The 13570-nt window shown below is 57.6% G+C and overlaps 1 protein-coding gene across 1 annotated transcript in view; it reads right to left on the bottom strand.

Moving 5' to 3' along the window:
* Vwf (von Willebrand factor) overlaps positions 1-13570 on the bottom strand; it is an 87460-nt gene that overhangs the window by 47198 nt on the left and 26692 nt on the right. The window contains exons 15-24 of the mRNA XM_013023596.1: positions 12777-12871; positions 12082-12242; positions 8263-8366; positions 7078-7216; positions 5902-6036; positions 5388-5534; positions 3508-3648; positions 3311-3424; positions 1909-2065; positions 620-818 (exon numbers count right to left, since the gene is read on the bottom strand). Of these exons, the coding sequence (XP_012879050.1) occupies positions 620-818; positions 1909-2065; positions 3311-3424; positions 3508-3648; positions 5388-5534; positions 5902-6036; positions 7078-7216; positions 8263-8366; positions 12082-12242; positions 12777-12871 (1392 nt within the window). The remainder of the gene's footprint in view (positions 1-619; positions 819-1908; positions 2066-3310; positions 3425-3507; positions 3649-5387; positions 5535-5901; positions 6037-7077; positions 7217-8262; positions 8367-12081; positions 12243-12776; positions 12872-13570) is intronic.

Raw genomic sequence — 13570 nt, 5'->3', positions numbered from 1 at the left:
GGAGGGAGAGAGGGAGGGAGGGAAGACCATAAATAAACTTACAATAGACTTGAGACGCAGGGCTTGGACCTAACTTGGTGCTAAGGCCATGTGCAGCGCACAGGTGGGGACCTGGGCTCCATTTGGCCCCAGAACTTTTATCTTTGTTTTTTTTTTTTTAATTTTGGCAGTCCTAGGGCTTGAACTCAGAACCTGGGTGCTGTCCCTGAGCTTTTGTGCTCAAGGCTGGCGCTCTACCACTTGAGCCACAGCACCACTTCTGGCTTTTTTTTGCTGGCTCATGGGAGATCAGAGTCTCATGGACTTTCCTGCCCGGGGCTGGCTTCGAACGACGATCCTCACATCTCAGCCTCCCGAGTAGCTGGGATGAGAGGCGGGAGCCAGCAGTGCCAGCTGGCTCGGGAATAAAACCTTTTTCTTTCGCGCAAGCATTCGGCAGGAGCTGAAGTTGGCAATGTGGGAGCTGGCCTGGCTTGGATGAGGGGAGGGGTGAGGAGGGAATGGCTGCGTGGACGGCAGGGGTGAGGAGGGGGGGCTCGGGCTGAGGAAGCAGGAGAGGGAAGGGGAGATGCCAACCCTGAGAAGCCAGCCCCGCCCAATGCACGGCTCCTGGCCCCACCCCTCGCCCTCCTCCCTCTCCCGGCCCGGCCAGGCCTTACCCGGAGGGCAGTGTGCATGACAGCCCTCCACACACTGCACAGGGCAGGCCAGGGGTTCAGGGTGCTGGCAGGTGATGGGGCAGGCCGGCGCGCAGCTGTTGTACCGCCATTCACACTCGTAGCCGTTCTCGCGAGCGTTCCTGTCTTCGCAGCTCTGAGCTGGGGAGGGGCAGGCAGAGGAAGAGTGGGGACCATGAGGTTATCATGGAGGCTCTGGAGGGGGTGGGCAGGGGCCGGAGGCAAAGGTCGGAGGAGGAGGCAGCGGTGGAGACCTAAAACGAAACCAAGAACCTCGGGGCCCAAACTGCTGCATCAAAACATTTTGTCTTGGGCACCGGCGGCTCCCGCCTGTCATCCCAGCTACTTGGAGGCTGAGATCTAAGGATCACGGTTCAAAGCCAGCCCAGGCAGCAAAGTCCGTGAGACTCTGATCTCCAATGAACCACCAGGAAACCAGAAGTGGCGCTGTGGCTCAAGGGGTAGAGCACCAGCCTTGGGCTGAAGAGCTGAGGGACAGCGCCCAGGCCCAGAGTTCAAGCCCCACAACTTAAGCTGTGCCTTAAGTGGTAGAGTGCCAGCTTTCAGAGAAAAAGCTCAGGGACAGCACCCAGACCTGTGTGCAAGCCCCAAGACCAGCACACACATGCACACACACACACACACACACACACACACACACTGCCAAGGAAGGCAGATTCTAAACACATAAACTAGCCACACTATGGCAAATAGAACTAGGTCCAAGTAAACATATATACTAAGCCAGGCACAGGCTCACGCCGTCATCCCAGAGACTCAGGAGGCTGAGACCTGAGGATCAGTTTCAAACCAGCCTGGGCAGCAAAGTCCATGAGACTCTGACCTCCAATCCACTACCCAAAGCAAAGCCAGAAATGGAGCTGTGTGGCTCAAGTGGTAGAGCACCAGCTTTAAGCAAAAGAAGTTTAAGGACAGCACCGGGGCCCTGAGTTCAAGGCCTAGGAACTGCACCGAAATAAAACATTAGGAAACACACACATACTGACTGCTCACCCCCCCTCGAGAACACCTTACCCACGCGGCCTCCTCTCTCTCCACGGCCCGTGGCCAGTCATCTAGCTGCCTGTTGGGGTTGTCCCTGTCTCCCGTGGGGGTGTCCTCCATCCACCTGTCCCCCACGGACTGTGGTGTCTAGATGCTGGTGGAGGGTGGGGGAGGGGAGGTATGTGGGACCCCTCCCCCCCGGGCAGGGGGGGCCGCTGGGACTCACGGCACAGTGTGGGCGTCCTCCAGGCCACCACCTGGCCCTGCTGGGCACAGGCGTGGGCGTAGGCAGCGATGGTGTCGCAGAAGCAGGCGCAGTCCCCCACCGACTCGCAGGAGCACGTGTCGTAAACGCAGACGTCCAGGTACGGCTCGGGGTCCACCTGAGAAAAGAGTCCCCCCACCCCGGGGGTTGGTGACCTCGGCCCTAGACACTGGAGGCCCGTGGCTCTTGGCCGGGTCAAGGTTCTGGTGGTCCATAGGAGAAAAACGACCTTCATATCCCTGAGAACGTACCAGGGGCGCATGCCTGTAATCCCGGCTACTCGGGAGGCTGAGATCTGAAGATTGTGGTGCGAAATCAGCCTGGGCAAGCAACTTCCAAAGGCTCTTATTTCTCCTTAACCAATAGACAAGCCGAAAGTGGAGGTGTGGCTCAAATGGTAGAGCACCCAGACATGAACAGAAAAGGCCAAACCAGAGTGTTGAGACCCATGGGCTGGGCAGGTGGCTCTGTGGTAGAGTGCTCGCCTAGCATGCATGAAGCCCGGGGTTCGATTCCTCAGTGCCACACACACAGATAAAGCCAGAAGTGGAGCTGTGATTCAAGGGGTAGAGCACCAACCTTGAGCAAAAGAAGCTCAGGGATAGCGCCCAGGCCCTGAGTTCAAGCCCCAGAACTGACAAAAAAACAAAACTAACTTTTTTTTCTTCTCTTTCTCAGTGACTCATCACAGCCTTCTCCGCTGTGGGAGGAAAGCTTCCACGTTACCAGGTGATAAGAAGGTGACAGGCACCAGGGAAGACTCAGGGCCCCAACACCCAGGTGACAGAGAGACGAGCATGGCTTCCTGCTTTCCATTTCCACCGGAATCCATAGGCATACTTAAAAATACCAGCAGGAGGCGGGGCAGGTGGCTCAGTGGTAGAGCGCTCGCCTAGCATGCATGAGGCCCTGGGTTCCATTCCTCAGTGCCACAGACACAGAAAAAGCTGGAAGTGATGCTGTGGCTTGCTTGGTAGAGCACCAGCCTTGAGTAAAAGCAGCTCAGGGACAGCACCCAGGCCGCAAGTTCAAGTCCCAGGACTGGCCATAAAACAAAAAGCAAAAGCTGGGATAAAGGACGGGTCGCTGAGGGGTTGTTTAGGTGGGGATTGGGGCAGGGGTGACTGTCAGGGCTCAGGTATGGAGACACAGATCGGGGACGGCGCTTGGCTTTGGAGCTGGGGGTGAGGTGACCCCAAGTTAGCACCACCGGGGACTGAGGCAGCCAGGCAGGGGAGCGGGTGTGTCTCAAATTCAAGACCAACGTGTGGCCAGGCCTGGCCTGTCCAGGAGCCCGGGCTGGGCGGGTGTGTCCCCCCCACCTCCCTCCCCACGCCCGCCCCCCCACACCCGCAGCCCTCACCAGCTGGTTGCAGGCGTGGAAGAGGTCACTGGTGAGAATCCTGCAGGAGGAATCGGCCACCGACTGCCTGTCCAGGTCACCGCCGCACAGCGTCGGGGCCATGCCCAGGGGGGCCTGTGAACCCAGGGGACAATGCGGTGGGCACATGGGGGGAGACGGGGCTGGGTCCCGGCACACACAGGCACGCGCACACCCACCTTGCGTGCGTCGGCGCACTGCGCGCTCACTTTCCAGGAGTTGCCAAAGTCCACAGGGTCCTCCTCCACCCGGAGGCTGCTGCTGGTGAGGTCGTTGTTCTGAACCCCGTCGAAATTCCCGCATAGACCACACACGCGCCCCTGCCACAGACCGGACGGACGCGTGAGCCCCGGACCCACGCCGCGCAGGGAGGAGGCAGAGAAGACGGAGGAGGAAGGGGAGGAGGGGGGAGGGGGAGGGGGAAGAAGGAAAGGAGGGGGTGGGGAGGGAAGAGGAGGAGAGGGAGAGGAGGGAGAGGGGGAGGAAGAGGAGGAGGGGTGGAGTAGGAAGAGGAGGGAAGGGGGAGGAAGGAGGGGGGAGGAAGAGGAGGATGGGATGGAGGGGGAGGAGAGGAGGGAGAGGAAGAGGAAGAGGAGGGCGAGGAGGGAAGGGAGAGGAGGAAGAAGGGGTGGAGAGGGAGGAGGGGTAGGAGGAAGGGTGGAGAGGAAGGAAGAGGAGGAGGGGGAGGAAGAAAGGGAAGATGAGGGAGGAGGAGGGGGAGCGGGAGGAAGGGGTGGAGGGAATGGAGAGGGAGGAAGAGGAGGAAGGGGGAGGAAGAGGAAGGGGTGGAGGAGAGGGAAGAGGAGGAGGAGGGGGAGGGGGAAGAGGGAGGAAGGGGAAGGGAAGGAGGGTGGAGGGAAAGGATGATGGAGGAGGAGGGGGAGGTTCTCGCCTGTGAAGATGGCTACTCAGGAGGCTGCGATCTGAGGATCACAGTTCAAAGCCAGCCTAGACATCAAAGTCCATGAGACTCTGATCTCCAATGACCCACCAAAAGGCAGAAGTGGCGCTGTAGCTCAAGTGGTAGAGCACCAGCCTTGAGTGACAAAGCTCACGGACAGTGCCCAGGCCCTAAGTTCAAAGCCCAGCACAGACACAAAAGTCAATCAATCAATCAATCTACAGCCGTCTCAGCGGTGGTGTGGAGACCCTGCTTGCTGAGACTCAGTCAGCCGCTCGGCCAGCAGAGCCTGCCCCGTCCACGCGGGACATCACCAGACACTGAAATCACCAGGGCCTGAGCCAATGCCATCACCTTTTCCAAAAACAGCTCCACCAGTGGGTTCACAAACAGCTCCCCCCACACCCCAGAAAAGACAGGGCGGGGTGAGCCGGGTAAAGCATGCTGTCTGCATGAAACCCTTTTGCACAATTAACAGACATCAATGGACAGATATAGATATAATTTTTTTATCCGTGGTGGGGCCTGAACTCAGGGCCTGGGCGCTGTCCCTCAGCTCTTCAGCTCAAGGCGGGCGCTCTACCACTTGAGCCACAGCGCCACTCCCGGTTTTCTGGTGGTTCTTTGGAGATCAGAGTCTCAGACTTTCCTGGCTGTGAACTGTGATCCTCAGATCTCAGCCTCCTGAGTAGCTGGATGACAGGCGGGAGCCATCGGCGCCTGGCAAATAAACTTTTTTTTAAGGACCCCATAGTAAGAGAGCAGCCGGGCAGGTCCGATTCACCTCTCCCAGTTATATCGCTCACATCGCCCCGTCCTCCTCTTCTTTTGTGTAAGAACGGAAGTCGTGGTGGCTTGGGTCACCTCCACCTGGCCCTGCACACCTGGCACCAGGACCTGGTGGCTCACACCTGTAATCGCAGCCACTCAAGAGGCTGCCATCTGAGGATTGTAGTTCCAGGCCAAAAAAAAAAAAGCTCACCTTTTTAAGTCCCCAGCCGCAAAACTGGGCTGGAGGCGTGAATCGGGTGGTAAAGCACCACCAGCCAAGCAAGCAGGGTGCTGATGGTGCTGGTGGTGATTGGCAGGCCGCTCGGAGACCTGATCCAGGCCCCGAAGCACCAGTCAGGGAAGAAGGCAGGAAGGCTGGGAACTGACCTGGAAGGTCTGTTTGAGCACCACGGAGAGACTCCGGTGCCGGTCCCACACCACAGAAAGGGTCCGGCCCAGGAGCACAATGAGGTAGCGACCAGACTCCACCACCTCCAAGAGCGACTCATCCTCCAGGGGCCTCTTCACGCTCACCTGCCAGAGCGGGGCCAAATCTAGCACGCCTGCCGGGCAGCGCGGTGCACGCCTGGAATCCCCACCACTTAGGAAGATCATGGTTTGAGGCCAGGCGTGGATGGGAAAGAAAGAAATCCATACACAATGTGGGCGAGACCTCATCACAACCAACAGGCCGAGGGAGGAAGATCCACAAGGCTTTACCAGAAAAAAAGCAATGATCTGAGGTGCAGCAAGCAGGGAGGGAGGGGAAGCGCGGCCCATGGCCCCCCCAGCACGCATCTCATGTCACCCCAAACGGGGTCCCCAAGGGCCGCAGAGCCCCCAGACGGGCGGAGGGCTAGGAGGACGCGGGGTGGACGGCCTGGCCACGGTGGAACCTCACCTCCCCGCCGAGCAGCTCCACCTCGCCTCCTTCTGCCAGGATGGTCACCCGCTTCTGGCAGGCCACTGCGGGGGGACCGCACCCCTCATTCCCCACCAGCACGCGGAAGGTGCCTGGGCTCCCATCGCAATGGTCCTGGGAAGAGAGGGGAGGGAGGGAATGACTACCCCACCATCCCTCCCTGGCCCTGACCACAGGACATTTGCACGGTCCCATGCACATGGGGGGTGGGGCTAGGGAAGTTCATTAGGAACGAATGTTTCATTCGGGGCAGCGGGAGGCCGGCACTGAGCCTGAAGTGGAGAAATGGCCAAGCCGATCAGGCCACACGCCAGCCCGTCTCAGTCCCACCCTGGGTCCCCCCACAAACAAATCTCACCCCATTCTCGTGGCTCGTTCAACCCCTCCCTCCGGCCACCAGGCCCAGAATGGAACCAAAATGGCTCGGCCCAGCCCCGTGGGCTCCTAACAGCACCCCCATCCTTTTTGTGTGTTTTTTGGTTTGTGGTGTGTGTGTGTGTGCGTGCGCACGCGCGTGCACATGCACGTACACACGTGTGCATGGGTCGTGGGACTTGAACTCAGGGCCTGGGCACTGTCCCTGAATTTTATGTTATCTCCTATTGTACTGTGCTCAAGGCTGGCGCTCTACCACTTGAGCCACAGCTCCACTTCTGGCTTTTTTGCTCACACTGGTTCACTGGAAAGTCTCACAGATTTTCCTGCCCTGGGCCGGCTTTGAACTAGGATCCTCCAGATCTCAGCCTCCTCCTGAGTAGTTAGGATGACTGGCGTGAGACCCGCCGACGCCCGGCCTTCGTGTGTGTGTGTGTGTGTGTGTGTGTGTGTGTGTGTGTGTGTGTTTCTTGGCTCCACTTACTTCTTTCCTGTCCATGCTGGAGAACTGGGGGTTCTGTGAGGCCACACCCACCCAGGACTGGGACATCACCCCAGTACAACAGAGTCTCACACACACACACACACACACACACACGCATGCACGCACACACTCATTCTCTTCCAAACTTGTTTCTACAAATACAATGGCAGAATCCAATGTGGGAGCTCCCAAAATGACCCACAGCACCCCTCCCCTCCCCTCTCCTCCTTCCTCCCTTCCCCTCCCGTCCCCTCCCCTCTCCGCCCTCCTCCCCTCCCCTCCCCCCTCCCCCTCACCTGCACCAGGACGTACTGGCACTCCCCAGGGAACAGATACTTGAGCCCATCGAAGGTGATGTAGTGGGCCACGCCCAGCACGGAACACGTGGCGTCACACACGTGGTCTGTGCAGTTCCACTTCCGGTCCCGACAAACACTGGGGACAGTGACACCAAAGATAGAAGGAGGGCAGGGGCTGTTCTGGGGCTGGGAGGGCAGGGGAGGGTCCCACGGAGCCTTAGAAGTGACAGAAGAGAGACGACGGAGTGGGATGGAAGGTTCTGGAAAGTTCTAGAAAGGTGACCGACACTGAAGGCTTGCCACCCGAAGAGCATGAACTCCCACAGGCCCAGCGGGTGGGAAAGGAAAGCGAAGCTGCTCTCTGGTTCCAAAGGGGGAACTGAGGCACAGGAGGATTCGTCTGAGTTGATCCAGGCAGCTGGAAAAGGAGGGAGGAAGCCAGGGTCCTCTCCGGGCTGCCTGCCGTGGCCTCATTCTGGAAGCTACCGCTGTGTGCAACTGTAGCTGTGTGTATTTAAAAAATATACAGACACTGGGTGCCATGACTCACACCTGTCATCCCAGCTACTCAGGAGGCTGAGATCTGAGGATCACAGTTCAAAGCCAGCCTGCGCAGGGAAGGCCGGGAGACTGTGATCTCCAATAAGCCACCAGAAAACTGGAAGTGGGGCTGTGGCTCAAGTGGTAGAGCGCCAGCCTTGAGCTGAAGAGCTGAGGGACAGCGCCCAGGCCGAGTTCAGGCCCCAGTATCAGCAAACAAACAAAAAACCCTATAGTGATTTTGTATGGTGATGCATCCCCTCCAGCACCACCCCATAACCAGAGCTGACCGCGGACAGCCTACCTGGGCGTCAGAGTTGGGGTACAGCATCCCCGCCCTGTCCTGCTAATAAGGCTGTGTGAGCTCAAAAGCAGAGTGAAGGGGAGAGGGACCCCAGGCCCCTCACCAGTTACCCCTCAAAGCCACGTGCTCAGGGGCGGGAATGTGGACACAGCACCCCTGAACCCCTTGTCTCTGACAGACCGAGCACAGACAGAGAAACTGAGGCACAGAGAAGCGTTACCAAGGCCCCCCAGGCTCTCACGCGGGGTATCAGCCTACGCTGTGTGGGGGCCCTGTGTGGGGGTCACCTCTGCTCCCAGGATTCCCCCACCGCACCCCACCCCACCCCAGCAGCTCACCACGTGTTGCAGTCCATCTTTACCGTCTCCCCTGGTGCGTACTCTCTGCCCTGGTGGAAGCAGGGACACCTCTCCAGGGCCACACACCGATTGTCATGGCGGACCTGCAGGGAACAGACAGACAGACAGGCAGACGGTGAGCCTCGGTGGGGACTGGCTGGGGCCTGATCACCTGGGTCTCCTCCTGCAGCGTGACCCGGAACCTTTGTGAAAGTGTTTACAAACCCCTGGAGGGGGTTCAGAAAGAGTGAGCACCGGAAGTGTACGTGCCCAGTCACATTTCCCAAAGGACCGCTCCAGAGGAAACGGGAATGGGGCCAATGGCCGACCGTCCCCGCTGATGGACACGGCCGGGAGCCAGGGTGGGACAAGGATGGAGTCCTTAAGGAATCCCCAGGCGTGCTTTGAGAGACTTCCATAGAGTGGGACACACTCACACCACTGGTGTGTGTGCATGTGTGCGTGTGTGTGACACCCAGACGGGGACTCAGGGCCGCAGGCTAGGCAGGTGCTCCACCACCTGGACCACAAGCACGCACGCACGCACGCACGCACGCCCGCTTCCGTTGTGTCCTGGCTAAGATGTCACGGACTGGCCAGGGCTGGCCTTGGACTGCGATCCTCCTACAACCACACTGCACTTACTCACCGACCTGGAGGTCTCCCCAGCCCAAGCCTGAGCCTCCCATCTCCGCGTCCCTAGGTAGCCGGGGTTACGGGCGTGACCCACCGCACTGGCTCATGCTTACACCACTAAGAAAGTTGCTCAAACGCGTGGTCCCAGTTTGACATAGATGCGTTTTTATATGTGTGTATATGTAAACATGTATATATACTAACCAGTGCTTTCCTCCCCTGCCTGACTCTTACAGACAGATAATAAGACAGACAGATAGATAAATAGGTAGATAGATAGATAGACAGACAGACAGGCAGGCAGGCAGGCAGGCAGAGACAGACCATCAAGACAGACAATCAGACAGATAGACAGCACAGACAAGTAAGACAGACAGATAGCATGACAAATAGATGATAGAGACAGACAAATAGATAGCAGAGACAGACAAGATAGACAATCAGATAGAGAGATAGGTAGGTAGGTAGACAGACAGACAGACAGATGACAGACAAAAAGATGATAGAGACAGATAGCAGACAGAGACAGTCAGACAAAACAATCAGCTAGACTGAGATAGATAGATAGATAGACAGACAGATAGATAGATAGATAGATAGATAGATAGATAGATAGATAGATAGATAGATAGATAGATAGATAGATAGCAGGCAGAGACAGACTAACAGACAGATCGCAGGCAGAGACAGACAGATAGATATATGTAGAGATATGTGTACTATATTCATATCTTTTAAAGACGGAATAGAAAATCAAGGTAGTGGCCTAGAACAGAACTGTGTAAAGATTTATTTTTCTTTTTGCTGCTGTTTTTTGTTTTTTAAGGATTTCCCGTTCTTCCATGGATGGTCCGTTAAGTCTGGAGCTAAAGAAAACAGGCATTATATTTGGGGGGGGGGGGGAATTACCAAGAACTTACCACTGTGGAGGGAGGGCTAAATGCTAGGGGGAAAACCAGCCCAGGGCCTGTCCAGGTCCATGTACCCTCCTCCCTGTCCCGGGGTACCCTGATGGACACCAATAATGGGGGGTGCTCTCTTCCCCTGTCCCCCGAAGTCCCTCCTGACAGTTTATGTGCTGGTCCAGGTGTGAAGAGGAATTCAAAGCCCTTCTGGGGGTCCTGGGGCTCGGGAAGGGCTGACCAGGAGGGACCCCAACCAGACAGGTTGCTGGTCCCCCTACACCCACCCAGGCGTAGCTCTGCAAGTCTGCCTGCAAAATGATGCGGCCTGACCTGGCCCCTGATGCTGACCCATGACCCCTGACCTGACACTGATCCTCACATTCAGCCAGGGTGTGAGCCAAACAGAGAGCTTTCCTGTCAACGATCATAGCTTAAGACTGAGCAGGAAAGTGTGAACGTGTATACACGTTATACGTGTGTGTGTGTGTGTGTGTGTGTGCGTGCGTGTGTGTGTTGGGGTGAGGGAAAATTAACCTCAAGAGCCGCATCTCAACCACAGCAGCTCTACCTTGCAGGTTTGGGGGAGACAGCTCAGGGACCCAGCTGGGAAGAGGGGTACAAGGCAGGGTCAAGGAGGGACTTCCTAAACCTTCAAAGGCTGGGTCACACAGCCCTCCAGTGGGGCCACTCGGACACAAAACCAAGGCCTGCCACCTAGTGGGGACTCTAGTGGTGCGTGACAGAGCCCCTCCCCTACAGTGGATAGCCGGCCTGGGACAAACGGAAGGGGTGTGGTGGAGCAGGAGGCCTTGTGCTCAGAGTGACCTGTTGGAGAGAAACCCCCCTATACAACTACTTTAAGGCTGTGCAGAGAGATGGATCCCAGGGAAACCTGAGCCTGCTCACCTGGCCTGCCTCAATCTGTGCTCTTCCTACCCTCCAGCCAGCTCCCGCCCTCCCAGCCTAGGGGAGTTGGGGTGTGTGTGTGTGTGTGTGTGTGTGTGTGTGTGTGTGTGTGTGTTGGAGGTAGTGGGTATTGAACCCAGGGCCTCATGTCTGCTAGGCAAACTCCCTTACCCCCCCCTCCCCGTGGGTTACACTCCAGCCTCACCCCACCCCACCCCCCAAACTGTGAGTCTTAAGTTTGTCCTGGAACAAGCGACCTCTGGGATGGGCTGTGTTTTGCTGCCCCCCAGTGGTAGAATTGAGTAATACGTCTATTATTATTACTATTGTTACTATTTATTATATTCTGGACCTGGGCTTGAACTCTGCTCCAAGTTGGTGCTCTCCCATTTGAGTTACCACTCCACTTCTGGCTTTTGTTTTTTGGTTGGTTCACTGGAGATCAGAGTCTCACAGACTGGCTAGCCAGGGCTGGCTTGCAACCACAATCCTCACCTCTCAGCCTCCTGAGGAGCCAGGATGACAGGCGTGGCCCACCAGTGCCTAACTTGTTACTACTGTGTTATCCTTAAGTAGCTAACAGAGGGGTTTCCATGCAACATGTCTATTTGTGGGTACACTGTGTCTTGATCCACCCCAACCATCCTCCTTCCCACCCTCCCTCCCTCTCTCCCCGCCCCACCCCTCCCTTCAGTTTAGGAATCAGGTGACCAAGTGGGTTCCCCATGTGAATCCTAAATTCTGACAAATGGTTCTCAGCATAAGATGGCAAAGTACCTCTACTCCTCTGCTCATACACTGCTCACCACTTTCCTCCGTGAACTTACTATGGCGATGTTTAGTATCAACCTCTGCAGTTCATGGGCGGCTCAAGCCTGTCATCCGAGCTACTCGGGAGGCTGAGATCTGAGGATCGAGGTTCAAAGCCAGCCAGAGCAATCAAGTCCCCATGAGACTCTGATCTCCAATGAACCACCAGAAAACCAGAAGTGGCGCTGTGGCTCAAGTGGTAGAGTGCCAGCCTTGAGCAAAAGAAGCTCAGGAACAATGCCCGCCCAGCCCGGGTTCGAAGCCCCAGGACTGGCACAAAAGAAAAAAGAGAATGTTCGATCTGCCCTGCACACACTGAACAATCCGAGCACAAATGCCTTTGTCTACCTGCAAGTCTTTTTCTGGAAACCCTCTGTCTCCTGATCCAGTCCCTCCTCCTGGGCTTTGGCGGTTTCTTCCCCCCCCCCTCCAGCTTTGGTGGTTTCTTGGCCCCCTCAGCTCTCCTCCTCCCCCCACACACATCTTCCTATCCGGCCCTCCTTGCTTCCGCCACCGTCTGCAGGGAGAGGAGGAGGGAAAGGGGCAGCCAGGGGAAGCTCACCATGCCCAGGGGACAGAGGCAGCCGGACACGCAGCCCGGGCTCATGCACTCCAGGTCGTAGTTTTGGCACGTCTTGGCACACTCGATTCCTTGGGCGTGTGGGTTGTCGGCGGGACACACCAGCTTGACCATCGGGGGCCGGCACGAGAGGCTCCTTTTGCCTTCACAGTGGAAACCCCAAAGCGGAGGTTGGCGGCGGGCTGAGCAGGCAGAGCTCCGTCTCCCGGCCTGGAACTCGCAGGAGGCGTGCAGGCTGCCTGCCCGGGCCTGGCTGTGGCCTGCGGGCCCGGGGCTCAGCCTCTGCGGCTGAGCTGGCTGATCGCCCCCACACCCCAACTTATGCTCTCTAATCCTGCCGATTTCACTGAATGGAGATGCAGGATGGAAGTTTCTAGACCCAGGCTTTCCAACACCTGGCATTTGTTGCAAAAGAAGTGTGTGTGTGTGTGTGTGTGTGTGTGTGTGTTGAGACTAGGATTTGAACTCAGGGCTTGAGTGCTGCCAGGTGTGAACCCCCAAGGGCCAGACTTTGCCTGGTCTGCAGAGAATTCCAGTTTCTTGACTTTGGAGAGAAGATACCAGGAGAGGGGAGGGGAGAAGGCAAGGGAGGAAAACCAAGGGAAAAGGAGGAGAGGGGAAGGGAGGGAAGGGGAGGAGAGGAGGGAAGGAGGAAGAGGAGGGGAGGGGACACTCACCGCGGTGGGACAGGGCGCTGCCCAGGCCAGTGTTGAGCGCAAGGGCCCCAGGGCCGGCTCTGGCTGTGCAGTGCATGCGGCCCTCAGCACAGTAGCTGCGGACACAGTGGAGCCCAGCTTCAATGGCCGTGAACGCTGCCACTCTACTGCACACGCGCATGCGCGTGCACACACACACACACACACACCCCTGCTCCCCCCCACGCCAGGGCCCAAGTACTCATGGACTCCCGGAGGAGCCCACCTGCTGGACATGCTCTCTCCTGGGGCTGTGGGGAGGACGTGGGTGAGAAGGGGGACAAGGAACACTCTAGAAGAGAGACACTGAGGCCCAAAGTAGAGAAATCACAGTGGGCTGGAAAGTTCAAGGACTCCTGCTGCCAAAGCCCCGTGCTGTAGCACACGCCCACCATCCCAGCTCCTCGGGAAGTGGAGATGTGAGGATTGCGGTTCAAAGCCAGCCTGGGCAGGAAAGTCCGTGAGACTCTGCCCTCCGAGGAAGCATCAGAACACGAGAAGTGGGGCTGTGGCTCAGGTGGTAGAGCGCCCGCCTTGAGTGAAAGAGCCATGTGAGAAACCCTGAGTTCAAGGCCGTTCTGGAGAAAGAGAGAGGGAAGGAAGAGAGAAGGGAGGCAGGGAGGAAGGAAGGAAAAAGGAAGAAAGGAAGGAAGAAAGAAAGGAAGGGAGGGAGGGAGAAAAGGAAGGAAGGAGGGAGGGAGGGGTGGGGGAAGGGAGGATGGTCTGGGCCCCCCTCTGGCCCGTACTCCCCTCCCCAGCCCCCCCAGCCCAGACTC

This window comes from Dipodomys ordii, unplaced genomic scaffold, assembly GCF_000151885.1.
Source record: "Dipodomys ordii isolate 6190 unplaced genomic scaffold, Dord_2.0 Scaffold69, whole genome shotgun sequence".
NCBI classification, from domain to species: Eukaryota; Metazoa; Chordata; class Mammalia; order Rodentia; family Heteromyidae; genus Dipodomys; species Dipodomys ordii.
The sequence above is the reverse complement of the archived record's forward strand: the minus strand, read 5'-3'. Positions and strand labels throughout refer to the sequence as shown.